Raw genomic sequence first — 14315 nt, 5'->3', positions numbered from 1 at the left:
ATATGCATTCTAAAAACAAAACTATATTTCATAGAGGAGCTTGAACACAGGCTATTTGATGCATTCTTGGTAGTATTTCAGATAGTTTTTTTTCTTAATGTTTATTTATTTTTGAGAGAGAGTGTGAGTGGGGAGGTAAAGAGAGAGGGGGGGGTCAGAGGATCCGAAGCAGGCTCTGCCCTGACAGTAGAGCCCGGTGTGGGGCTGAACTCACAAACCATGAGATCATGACCTAAGCTGAAGTCGGGTGCTTAACTGACTGAGCCACCCAGGCACCCCTAACTTACAGTTTTTAAAATAATGGTCTTAAACTATTTAAACTGCTCTAGACCTGATACTTACTATTTACGTGAAGGCTTTTTCTGAAGCTTTTTTCATATAAGCAAAATTATACATACAATAACTTGATTAAAGTTAATTCTCCATTCTTACCTGTCTCAAGAAAGTAACCCAGCAGCAGGTTATCAGCAATAAATGTACAAAGTAATTCTAGCTGTTTGTCTAGTGTGTTTTATTAGCATAGCATGGTTTCATGATTATGTTAGACTTTATGTACCTGGAAATTAAGGCACATGTATATGACTGAATTTAGTGCACTGATTTTCTCATTCTCTTCTTGCAGCATTTTCAGTTAGCTTTGGTTGACTGCAATCCCTGCACTTTGTCCAATGCTGAAAGTAAGTATTTTTAAGTAATAGTTTTCTACATGTATTCAGATCACCTCATGGCAAATAATAGTAGTAATGATGGTGATAATGATGATGATGATGATGATGATAGTGATAAACTCCTTTGCAATTTTTCTTCTAGAATTATTGAATCTAACTGTATTGGTTGCCATGGCTACTTGTACAGATGGAACATGTGAGACCAGTTATTGTGAACAGCCTGTGTCTAAAATAGATATGCCAGTGAACTGGGTAGTTGAATTAAAATTGTCTGCCCTAATGAACAAGATTGATTATGCATTAATTATATCATAGATGACTTGGGGGGATTAAAAACAGGGTTTGCCAGTGTTTTAGGAAAAATAAGTATACAGAGATTCTTACGTGGTAGCTCACCGATTCCTGCTGTGTGGTATTAAAATTATTGGTAATTATGAATACTCTTTTGATTTTTTTTTTTATTACAGCTTTACGCATCATATATAAAGTTTGAAGTGACATTTTTAATTAATTCAGAAAGAATGTGTGTGAGAAACCTGTTCCGATAACAGTGGTTTTCTTCAGTTATTTTCTGCTTCTGTGTACGTCTCTTTCCAAAAGCAGATTGGGTTGATTATGATGTGTTTATCAATATGCATGTGTTGTCATATTTAGTGTTCTCTACAGTATAGCCAATAAAAGTTTAAAGGATATTCATTGGGTTCAAGCTCGATTTCTTTAAAACTTTCTTGAAATATTAAAATTTTAATTAGAGTGTATGAAAAATTGAATCATTCTTAATGAAAATTTCAGGTTAAAGGATTCTAGGTTTTAGAAAGTCGGTATTTTGCTCTAAGTGATTTCGTGTTTTAACTCCATAGAATGACATCAGGTGAAAAGTAGTGTCAGTGTTAAAAATGCCTAAGAAAATGATTGCATACATGAATAGACTGTAGAAATTAGAATGTAACTTGTTAGTACACGAATTATGACACGGTGTGGATTAAATCATCGTCTAAGCCAGACCAATTATATCACGCTTCTACTGGAGGCAGTTTCCTGAGAAAACATAAAAGATTTCTGTTTTCTTTAAATGAAACTCAGGATTTGCTACCGATCAGTGTGTTTGCTGAATAAATGGTGGCAGCAATATTGTAGTTTCTAAAACGAGGTTAGATTAGAAAAAAGTTTAACTCCGATACATTTATTAAATGTTAATTTATACTTTTTCCTTAATTATATGGGAGTAAGGGAACAGCTCGTTTTCATTTAATTGGTTATATCTTGTACCTTAAAGCTAACTCTCATAACTGTATGTCTGTTTGAATGATAACTTTTGAGGGATGTTTCATAAACTTTAGACTAATTATTTTGGTAAATCCTCATTTTATTCTGCTCTGTTGAAGTTAAATCTCAGTTGTAGGTCCTTGCTCTTGCTTGAGAGGAAGACACCTACATCTGTAGAATGAGTACCATTGGGCAGAAAACTTTTCCTGTTGAACGTGAAGAGGATATTCGAACCATCATGAATACATTTTCAAGTTTACTGTGTCTCTGTCTCTGTATGTTGTTGAGAAGGGAAATAGGAGGGAGGGTAACCCACATCCTGGTTTGCCTGGACTCAGGACTTTCTGTGCTATAAGGCTGGTTACTGTGATGGAAGGGAACAGGCTTTATTTAGAGACATTAGGCCATTATAGTTCAGTTGATTTGGGTAGTTTATTTTAGGCAGTCTGTGTGATTACATGATAGCCATGGTAATGGCTGATGTCTCACAGAGCACTAACAAATGTAGATTACCTACTTTGAGCCAGACATTATTACTATTTAAATATCAGGCTCTTATTATCTTTGCAAAGCGTATTTCTCTTTGAATTTTTAACATCATCACCTGTTTGTGTATGCCACAGACCTTGACTACTCTCTGAAATCTTCCATGTTACTTTGTGATACTTCAGACGATCAGAAAATTATAGAAAGTGAAGTAAGCTTTTAAAAAAATGTCTATATAAGATATTTGTATTTTATGGCACAGTTCATTTATGCAGTTAAAAAGTAAGTAGATACACTTATTGCGTCTAGAGCTTTTTAAGAGGGGTTAATTACAGTTGGTGTTTTAAAAAGCAGAATCATGGTGACGTGAGACTTTTCATTATATGTTGGTCCCTTGGGATAAAATTGTTTCCTCTAGATTTAATTAATTCTCTTAATTCTAAAAATAATATATAACTTCTGAATAAAGTTTAATTTCAGAACCTTTTACGGCAATCTTTGTTAAAAATTTCCACTTCTAATTGAGACTTGCCAAGTGGAGCTTTTTTGGTTGTATGGTTATATTTCAGTTGAAGACGATTTTTAACAACTTAAATATGTGGTGACTTTCACACTACAAAAGATGACACTGGATTTCGTAATTCATTGCTTAGGGGGGCCCTAGATGGAGGGCCTAGGGACTGAGCTTGGAGGAAGTTAAAGGCGGTAGTGGGATGCTAGCTAGCTAGTTCTTTTCTCCCTTATCACCTTTATTAGAGGTGTAAGAAGATAGGAAATGAGTATAGTTTTTCCATCCCTTTCTCGTTCTCTTAGCCTGTAACCCAGTCTCCCTCCAGTGATGCACTGAGGTGAGATTTGGACTTGAATCTCAAGGAGAGCTGTATTGGAAAGGGGGAGTGCAGAATAAGAAAAGCCCTCAACAGATACGGATAAAGGGGATATCTCTATATGTAGAAATTTTGTTATTATTTTTATGTGTTTTTCACAAAAAGCTGATTTTCATTTTCTAAAGATACTTGTTTTGCCTCATCTCTGATTAATGTGTGATATTTAACAATTGTTTATGGAGAGAGATGTAGTATTTACTTTCGATCCAAAAATGTTTGGTTTTAAAGTTCATTATGTATTTCATTTATTTGTTTTGCTCTTTAGGGTTACTTAGTTTAGTTCTTCCCAGGTGCTGGTCGAGGGAACAGGTATTAGAATATCTTGCAGAACCCATTAAAAAGGCAGCCTTCTAGGCCTTGCCCCAGGCTCACTGAATCATAATCTCAGGAATCTCTATTTTTAACAAACCTCCCAGGTGAATCTTACTGTTAGGAGAATCAGTGAGAGAGTTACTTCATGGTGCATCCCTCAGTGAGTACTTGATGATAGCTGTGTGGACCTTGTTTTCAAAGATGCACATAAACATTTTGCATATACATTTGATAGGCTCCCAGACTCTTTGAAATCCAGCTGTGAAATCCAGGTAGATGGAACATTTAAAAAAGAGGTTTGTCATTGAAGAATGGAAATTATAGCATTAAAGTAGCTAGAATCCAGTTTTGATTTCCTGGTTCATTGTTGCTTTTGTTGCATCATTCATACTTTGGTGATGCAGTATATCAGGAAGACCTGCAAACAGAAGCTGAAGTATATTTATTTGATTTTCAAGACATACTTGTTAATCTTGTGACTCTTTACTATTCTTGCCTTCTAAGTGGTTTGTCTTTTTTTTTTTTTTGAATAATTCTGAACAACCAATAGAGAAATGCAACAACTCATTTCCTCTGTGTGTTGTTACTAGAGTCATCCTGGCTTATGACTTCTTTATAAATGTTGTTATGAAATACGGTATAAAGAATTAGAGGCTTTCTTTGGTTCTAGTACTTTTTTTTTTTAACCGAAATACTGACTTTATTTTATTGACATGGACCTCTGTTTTTAAAATAACCGCGTTTTGATATGCGTAGATTTATAAGAGTTTTCTCTGTTTGCTTAATCTTACAGTTTTGAATGTTGTAAGGAATATACTCACTTGCTATAGATTTTAATGTTGATTTTAATAATTAAACTGACAAATTTTGATAATGACCAACAATGAATACATGTGGCACAAATAGCTTCTTGTGTCATGTTCTTGAGTGTGTTTGCTTGTGTATTCTGTCTTATTAAAAATAAAAGTTATGTTCTGTTACTTAAATCTCTATAGTGTAGACTGTGCTTATGTTTGACATTTTATATTCTTCTTTAATTTACCCTAAACACTACTCTAATGGTATTGATTTTTATTTTCCATCATCTTTGCAGTTCAATTTCACATTGCCCACTTATATGAAACCCAGGTAAGTGTTTTAACTTACCTTACTTAAGCAAATGTGATCACCCATAAGTGAAATCAGACATACATGTATTTTAATGGGATTCTGGACACTGTCTCCTTCATATATTTTATATTCATTAAATGTGATCAAGATTTTACTTAGTGAATCAGTACTTGCTGTGTATGAAGAAGTTTCATTTAATATGTTTTGCCTCTAAACTTTGGACTATCTGTAGCTTTAAATGACTGTGTTTAAGTTTTCTCTTATTCTCTTTTTTTATTATTTTCTTAATGTTTGTTTTTGAGACATAGAGCATGAGCGGGGAGGAGGGGCAGAGGGAGAGGGAGACACAGAATCTGAAGCAGGCTCCCGGCTCTGAGCTATCAGCACAGAGTGTGATGTGGGGCTCGAGAACCCACAGACCACAAGGTCTCGACCTTAACCGACTGAGCCATGCAGGCGCCCCATGTTTTCTCTTATTCTTAATGTAGAATGCCTAGTTTTCTTTGCAAAATGTTTATAGGTGGTTGTTATAATGCATTGCTATTTAGTTTTACTTTTTCTTAAGAATGAAATATTCCTTCCACGTGTCACCATTTAAAAGCCATATTAGAGTCATCTCTTGATCTAATTACCAATAAATACTTTTATGGTTACTATACTTACAAACCTTTTTTCGTTTAATTAGAACATTTTGTTTTTGTGTATGGCAGACTTTGCTTAGTTGTCTGATAAAAGGCATAACACATAGACATTTACTCTAGGCAGTAGCATGGAAAATCAGTTATAATTTGATATGAAAGTAAAATATTGAGTAATCAGAGTTTACCCAAAACATAAATTTTATAACCATTCTTTAGGGGAAAAAATACTGTCATATTTGTGCATCTGTTTTGTAAGGTCTCTTTAGTTTCAATGCCACCATGGAGGGCTTGAAAAAATTAACATCAGATTCCTGGACACTTCGATCTGCTGTGCCCCTGATTCCCCCAAAACACATGGGTGTGTGTGCCCTAGGAAGAAGAATTTATGCACCCTACTAATCTAGGGATTTTATCAACCTTGAGAAGATGCTTGTGAGAATTACATCAGTTTGTGGATCAGCCTTTACCTGCCAATGCTAATGCCAGCTTCTGCCAACTGCTGATTTTTGCCAAATCAGCAAGGGCCCCAGGGGGAAAGCAGCTACAGAAATCAGCTTCCTCTCCAAAGTTGTTCTCTCTTTGGAGTCGTAGCCCCTTCTGTTCTCATTACCTCAGGAGCTCTCTGCTGCCTTCAAAATGAGAAGTTCTGATTTTTTTTTTCCCTGAACTTTTCTAGTTCTTAGTGAACTTTGGCACTTAGTGAGCTTTAGCCAAAGCCGAAGTTTCCTCACTTTTATTTTTAATGAGAGTTTTTGCTGGTGGTGGAATTATCTTATTTGACCACTTTGAAATTTACATTCCATTGTCTTCTGGCTTTCATTGTTTCTCATGAGAAGTTGTCTGTTAGTGTTAATTTTTTTAATCTTGTGAAGGTAATATGGGGACAGGGCCCTCCCTCCATCGGTTCTTTCATTTGATACATTGTAGTTCCCATTAAGATTAAATAAAACAAAACCAGAAGAACAAAATTCATGGCAAGGAGACTGTGTAATTATTAGGTGACAAAAGATGACACTGTAAGTATATGAAAAATGCTTATACTTTCTATACTCCCTATAGAAAACAACTTTTTTATAGTTCAGCTAATTGTAGGAATATTTATAAATATGGAATTTTGAAATGTAAATTTAAGTAGTCCTATATGGTTAATGGCCACTGCTGGGTACTCAAAATAATTGAATTAAAGTTTCTTTATATAAAAAGTCTCCCTGCTAATAAATGTAGACATTATTTAGTATCACTTTACAAACCCCGAGGGCCCTATACCCACGTTACCTTTACAGGATTAAACAATAAGACTGTGATTAAGACAGAAAAGTGAGGGAATACTTTTTTTACAAGAGTGGTTAAGGAAGGCCTCTCTGAGCAGGAGCTATTTGGGCTGAGCCCAGAAATGTTTTAGTTAAATTTAATCATAAATATAGGTTAGGGTTACTTTATTTTTTAGCATTTTAAAAAATGTTTTAATTTTTATTTTTGAGAGAGAGAGCACATCCATGCATGAGTTGGGGAGGGGCAGAGAGAGTGGGGTACAGAGGATCTGAAGCAGGCTCTGTGTTGACAGGACAGAGCCCGATGTGGGACTCAAAGTCATGGACAGTGAGATCATGACCTGAGCCAAAGTCAGACGCTTAACCGAATGAGCCACCCAGGTGCCTCTAAGCTTTACTGAGGTGTAACCGACAAATAAAATTGTAAGATAAACTGCACAGTGTGATGATTTGATACGCGCGCGCGCACACACACACACACACACACACACACACACTGTGAAAGGATTTCTGCAATTACACACATTGCATTGAGTAAATTAACACACCTGTCACCTCACCTACCACTCCCCACCCCTGCCAGATTTTACATATAAGTGATACCATAAAGTATTTGTCTTCCTCTGTCTGGCTAATTTCACTTAGCATAATGACTTCCATGTTCACCCATGTTGTTGCAAATGACAGAATTTACTTCTTTTTTAAGGCTGAAATACTATTCCATTATATTTATATACTTACCACAGTTTCTTCACCCATCTTTCCACCAACACTTAGGTTGTTTCCATGCCTTGGCTGTTGTCCGTGATGCTACATTGAGCATGGGAATACAGATATATCTCTTTGAGATAATGGTTTTGTTTCCTTTGAAAATCTATCCAGAAGTGGGATTGCTGGATGATACAATAGTTCTATTTAGGTATGGATAATTTTAATGGGATGTCATCTCCCACACACCTGTTTTTACTAGATTTAACAATTAGATTCTCATAGGTTGCTTGGTGTATTGTCATACCATCTCTAAATACATTTTATTTCTCTGTATAATGTCATATGTCCAAGTATAGACACATATTATGTCATGTTAGGAATTGTTCTTGGAAAGCTATATCAGTTATTCTTTTCACATTCACATTTAAATTCCAGTTAGTCAACCTACAGTGTAATATTAGTTTCAGGTATCCTTCTTTGGAAAAATGTATATTCATGTCTTCTGCCCATTTTTCAATTGGATAATTCGTGTTTGGGGTGTTTATTATATAAGATTTTTATATATTTTGCATAGTAACCCTTTATCAGCTATGTCATTTGCAAATATCTTCTCCCGTTCTGTAGGTTGCCTTTCAGTTTTGATGATTGTTTCCTTTGCTGTGGAGAAGCTTTTTATTTGGAGGTAGTCCCAATAGTTTATTTTTGCTTTTGTTTCCCTAGGCAGGAGCCCTATCTAGTAGAAAGTTGCTATGGCTGATGTCAAGGAAATTACTGCCTGTGTTTTCTTCAAGGACTCTTACAGTTTCAGGTTTCACATTTAGGTCTTTAATTTGAGTTAATCTTTGTGTATGGTGAAAGAGAATGGTCCAGGTTCATTCTTTTGCATGTTTTTCAATTTACCAACACCATTTGTTAAAGAGACCATCTTTTCCCATTGGATATTCTTTTCTGCTTTGTCAAACGTTAATTGACCGTATAATTGTGGGTTCATTTCTGGGTTTTTTATTCTGTTCTGTTGATCTATGTGTCTATTTTTGTGCCAGTACCATACTGTTTTGATCACTGCAGCTTTGTAATATAACTTAAGGTCCAGAATTATGATGCCTCCAGCTATGTTTTTCTTTTTCAAGGTTTCTTTGGCTATTCGTTGGTCTTTCGTGGTTCCCTACAAATTTTAGGATTGTTTGTTCCAACTCTCTGAAAAAAGCTCTTGGTATTTTGATAAGGATTGCATTAAATCTGTAGATTGCTTTGGGTATTATAGGCATTATAAAAATATTTGTTCTTCTAATCCATGGGAATGGCCTGTCTTTCCACTTCTTTGTGTCATCATCAGTTTCTTTCGTCAGTATTTTATAGTTTTCGAGTACAGGTCTTTCACCTCTTTGGTTAGGTTTATTCCTAGGTATCTTGTTGTTTCTGGTGCAGTTATAAATGAAATTAATTCCTTAATTTCTGTTTCTGCTGCTCATTTTTGTGTATAGCAGTGCAACAGAGTTTTGTATGTTGGTTTTGTATCCTACAGCTTTACTGAAGTTAGCAGTTTTTGCAGTTTTTTGAAGGACTCTTGGGTTTTCTATGTATAGTACCATGTCATCTGCAAATAGTGAAAGTTTTACTTCTTCCTTGCCAATTTGGATGCCTTTTTATTTCTTTATATTGACCAATATTGTGTTTAACAGAAGGGGTGAGAGTGGACATCCCTGTCTTGTTCCCGATAGTAGAAGAAAGGCTCTCAGGTTTTCCCCATTTAGGGTGATGTTAAATGTGGGGTTTTTCATATATGGCCTTTATTATGTTGAGGTGTGTTTCCTCTCACACTGCTTTTTTGAGAGATTTTATCATAAGTGGATGCTGTACTTTATCAAATGCTTTTTCTGCATCTGTTGAAATAATCCTGTAGTTCTTATCCTTTCTCTTGTTAATGTGATTTATCACATTGATTTGTGAATATTGAACCACCCTTGCAACTTGATCATGGTGAATGATTTTTTTTTTTTTTTTTTTTTTACTGTATTGTTGGATTTGCTTTGCTAGTGTTTTGCTGAGGATTTTTCATCAGTGTTCATCAGAGATATTGGTCCGTAGTTCTCTTTTTTTGTGTCTTTATCTGGCTTTGGTATCTGGTTAATGCTGGTCTCATAGAATAAATGTGTAAGTTTTCCTTCCTTTTCTCTTTTTTGGAATCCTTTGAGGAGAACTCTTCTTAAAATGTTTTGTAGAATTCACCTGTGAAGCCATCTTCTCCTGTACTTTGTTTGGGGGAGTTTTTTGATTACTGATTCAATTTCTTTGTTGGATTGGATTGGTCTATTCATGGTTTCTATTTCGTCCTATTTCAGTTTTGGTAATTTATATCTAGGAATTTATTTCTTCCAGGTTGTCCAATTTGTCGGCGTATAGATTTTCATAATAATAATCTTATAATTGTTTGTATTTCTGTGGTGTGGGTTGTTACTTCTCCTGTCTCATTTGTGATTTTATTTTTGCATTTTTTGGAAAAATTTTTAAAGTACTTTTTTATGTTTATTTTTGAGAGGGAGAGAGAGAGAGAGAGAGAGAGATGTGGGGGAGGGGCAGAGAGAGGGAGACAAAGGATCTGAAGCGGGCTCTGCACTGACAGCAGAGAGTCCGATGCGGAGCTTGCACTCACGAACCATGAGATCATGACCTGAGCCGAAGTCAGACGCTTAATTGACTGAGCCACACAGGCACCCCTCGTTTGTGTGTGTGTGTGTGTGTGTGTGTGTGTGTGTGTGTGTGTGTGTGTGTATTCTCTTTTTGACGAATCTGGCTAGAGGTTAACAAATTTTACTATTTTTTTCCAAGAACCAGCCCCTGGTTTCATGATCTCTGTTGTTTTGTTAGTTTCTATATCATTTATTTCTGCTCTAATTTTTATTATTTTCTTCCTTCTGCTGGCTTTAGGCTTCATTTATTCCTTTTCTAGCTCTTTTAGGTAGAAGGCTAGGTTGTTTATTTGAGCGTTTTCTTCTTGAGGTAGGGGCGTGTGTATTGCTATGTACTTCCCTCTTAGAACTTCTTTTGCTGCATCCCAAAGGTTTGGGGCTGTTGTGTTTTCATTTTCATTTTCATTTGTTTCATACATTTTTTATTTCTTTGATTGACTGGTTGACCCATTCATTGTTTAGTATCATGTTACTTAACCTGTGTGTATTTGTGGTCTTTCCAGAGTTTTTCTTGTGGTTGACTTCTAGTTTCATAGTGTTGTGGTCAGAAAAGGTGCATGGTATGACTTTGATCTTCTTGAGTTTGTTGAGTCCTGTTTTGTGGCCTAATATGTGATCTGTTCTGCAGAATGTCCTATGTGCACTTGAATAGAATATGTATTCTTTTGTTTCAGGATGCAGTGTTCTGAACATATCTGTTAAATCCATCCGATCCATTGTGTCCTTCAAATCCATTGTTTCCTTGTTGATTTTCTGTTTAAGTGATCTGTTCATTGATGTAAGTGGGATGTTAAAGTCCCCTATTATTATGGATTGGTTTCTTTACGTTTGTTACTGTGTTTTAAAGTCTAGTTTGTTGGATATAAGTCAACTTTCTTTTGACATTCATTTGCACGATAAATGCTTCTCCACCCCCTCAGTTTCCATCTGCATGTGTCTTTAGGTCTAAAAGGAGTCTCTTGTAGGCAGCATATAGATGGGTTTTATTCTTTTATCCATTCTATCACCTGATGGCTTTTGATTGGAGCATTTAGTCCATTTACATTCAAAGTAATTATTGATAGATATGTATTTATTGCCATTTTATTACTTGTGTTTGTTTCTGGAGATTTTCTCTGATTCTTTCATGGTGTGCTGGTTTTCTTTATTGCCTTACTTGGATTTCTTTTTATTCATTGCATATCTATTATTATTCTTTTACTTGTGGTTATCTCTAGGTTAATATATGACCTCTTCTGCCTATAACTGTCTACATTGTTGATGGTCGTTTAAATTTGAACTCATTCTACTCTTGTCCTCCCCACGTTTTAGGTATATGTTGTTATATTTTACATCCTTTTAGTTTGACTGAGTTTTTAATAGAAATCTTCTTTTTACTGCTTTTGTGTTTCCTACCTTCATACTGTCAATTTTGGTTTTTCTTTTCCACTCACAGAGTCCCGTGTAAGTATTTGTTGGAGAAGTGGCTTAGTGGTCACAAACTCCTTTAGTTTTTGTTTGTCTGTCAAACTCTTTATTTCTCCTTCTGTTTTGAATGTTAGCCTTGCTGGATAGGGTATTCTTGGTGGCAGATTTTTTCCACTCACCATTTTGAATATATCATGCCAGTCCCTTCTGGCTTGGAGAATTTCTGCTGAAAAATCTGCTTGATAGCCTCATGGGTTTTCCATTATAAGTAACTGTCTTATTTTGTTTTGTTTAAAAAAATTTTTTTTTATCACTACATTTGCCAGTTTAATTATAATATTTCTTGGTGTGGGTCTGCTTTTGTTGTTTTGATGGAGTCACTGAGTTCCCTACATCTGTTCTCATGTTGCATAATTATTCTTTCTCTCTTTTGTTCAGCTTCATTACTGAGTCTTCTCAGTCATTAATTCATTCCTCTGCTTCTTCCAGCCTGCTGTTCATTGCATCAGTCCTGTTTCTAATCTCATTTATTACACTCTTCATCTCTGATTGATTCTAACTCTTTTATTTCTGTGGTAAGGGTCTCACTGATGTCTTCCATTCTTTTCTCATGTCCAGTTAGTATCCTTATGATCATTGATTTAAGTTCTCCACCAGTTCTGTTACTTATATCTGTTTCACCTAGATCTCTGGCCATGACCTTATCTTGTTCTTTCATTCGAGATAAATTTCTGTGTTCTCATTTTGTCTAAGTCTCTGCCTTCTTTTATGTTAGAAAAGCCACTTGTGTCTCATGATCCTGAACTTAATGGCCTTATGAAGAAGATGTCATGTAGTGTCCAGGGCCTGGCACTTCAGGGAATGTATCTGCTGTGTGCTGTATGCACTCTGCTATTGTGTCGTGGCTGCTTTCTCCTTCGGGCCAGTCATCTGCAGAGGCTTTCTTTGCTTGTTGTAGGCAGTTTGTGTCCCTGGCCTGAATGCAGCAAGTTTTAACTAGGTGTGCCCTGGTCTGCTTGTGAAATGAGAACTGTCATCACCTCCACTGGAACTGAGACCCTGCAGAACTTTGTGGTCAGGACATGTGGTGTGGGCAGGAGTTTGTGCTGTTCTTCTGGGGGAGGGGCCCATGGCACTGGGGCTGAGGTAAGTGTGACTGATAAAGGGCAGTTCCACCAGAGTGGGGAGGGGGGTGGGGCTTAATGTAAGTAATTTAGGCAGCTAGTATCCCTGTTGCACTGGTTCTTGCTAGTGGCTCTGTGCTTATGCCTAGTGGTGGGGGTGTGGGGGGAGAATGGTGCCAGCCAGATACTTTGTTCCTGGAGACATCTCTCTGTGAACACTGCTTCTCATGGGCATGCTCTGAGAGGAGCAGATCATCTTCCCACTGCGTTCCCCAGGCACTCTTCAGATAGCTGTTTCCATGCTGTGTGTGCCTGGGTTGTTTGCCTGCCGTCTCTCCAAGAGCAGTCCCGATGCCTCTGGACTCTCGCAGAGGCCAGCCCAGCCCACTGATACTTTAAATTTTCGATTTAAGGCCATCTGGTTGCAAGAACTCATGAAATTTCAGCCCCTCTCATTTTCCAATCCAGTGGCCATAGGGAAACATTCTCCTTGTGCATTCCCTTGTGCTCTGATCTCACTCTCTCACTCTTCTCTCCAGCCACAGCTCTCTCCGCTCTGCAGCAGCCAATATCTATTTCTCCTCTAAATCATGTCTGCACTTTCTACCTTGTTTGATGTGACTTCTTCTCTACCTTGAGTTGTGGAGTTTGTTCTGCCAGTCTTCAGGTTGATTTCTGGGGCATTTAGAATGATTTGTACAAAGTTTTCTATTTGTGTTTGGAAGCAAGCCAAGGGTTCTCCTACTTTGCTGCCATCTTCGAGGGAAGTCCTATATCATTTATTTAATGTAGCTTTCCCTATTTATTTGTGTGTGTGTGTGTGTGTGTGTGTGTGTGTGTGTGTGTGTGTAAATGTATATTTATTTAAATTTACATCCAAGTTAGCATATTGCGCAATAATGATTTCAGGAGTAGAATCCAGTGATTCATCCCCTACATAAAACACCCAGTGCTCATCCCAACAAGTGTCCTTCTTAATGTCCCTTGGCCGTTTAGCCCATCCCCCCACCCATAACCCCTCCATCGCCCTAAGTTTGTTCTCAGTATTTAAGAGTCTCTTATGTTTTGCCCCCCTCCCTGTTTTTATGGTATTTTTGTTGCCCTTCCCTTATTTCATCTCTTTTGTATCTTAAATTCCACATATGAGTGAAGTCATATGATATTTGTCTTCCTCTAATTTCGCTTAGCATAATACACTCTAGTTCCATCCACATCGTTGCAAATGGCAAGATTTCATTCATTTTGATCGCTGAGTAATATTCCTGTGTATGTGTATGTGCACACACACATATATATACACATATACATACACATCCACACACATACATACATACATACATACATACCACATCTTCTTTATCCATTTATCTGTTGATGGACATTTGGACTCTTTCCATACTTTGGCTATTGTCGATAGCGCTGCTATAAACCTTGGGGTGCATGTGCCTCTTCAAAACAGACACCTGCATCCTTTGGATAAGTACCTAGTAGTGCAGTTACTGGGTCATAGAGTAGTTCAGTTTTTAAGTTTTGAGCGGCTGCATCAGTTTGCAGTCCCACCAGCAGTACAAAAGGGTTCCTCTTTCTTCTGCCATCCTCGCCAACATCTGTTGTTGCCCGAGTTGTTAATGTTAGCCATTCTGACAGGTGTAAGGTGGTATCTCATTGTGGTTTTGATTTGTATTTCCCTGATGATGAGTGATGTTGAGCATCTTTTCATGTGTCTGTTAGCCATCTGGATG

General features: G+C 36.8%; 1 protein-coding gene across 4 annotated transcripts in view; it reads left to right on the top strand.

Annotated features, from left to right (window-relative positions):
• Positions 1 to 14315, top strand: part of KDM6A (lysine demethylase 6A) — a 204317-nt gene that overhangs the window by 119786 nt on the left and 70216 nt on the right. For all 4 annotated transcript variants that reach the window (XM_053891683.1, XM_019417351.2, XM_019417349.2 and 1 more), the window contains 2 exons: positions 623 to 677; positions 4713 to 4747. In XM_053891683.1, the coding sequence (XP_053747658.1) occupies positions 623 to 677; positions 4713 to 4747 (90 nt within the window). The remainder of the gene's footprint in view (positions 1 to 622; positions 678 to 4712; positions 4748 to 14315) is intronic.

This window comes from Panthera pardus, unplaced genomic scaffold, assembly GCF_024362965.1.
Source record: "Panthera pardus isolate Hobbes unplaced genomic scaffold, ASM2436296v1 HiC_scaffold_27, whole genome shotgun sequence".
Classification (NCBI taxonomy): domain Eukaryota; kingdom Metazoa; phylum Chordata; class Mammalia; order Carnivora; family Felidae; genus Panthera; species Panthera pardus.
Note: the sequence above shows the minus strand (reverse complement) of the source record. Positions and strands in the feature narration are given on the sequence as shown.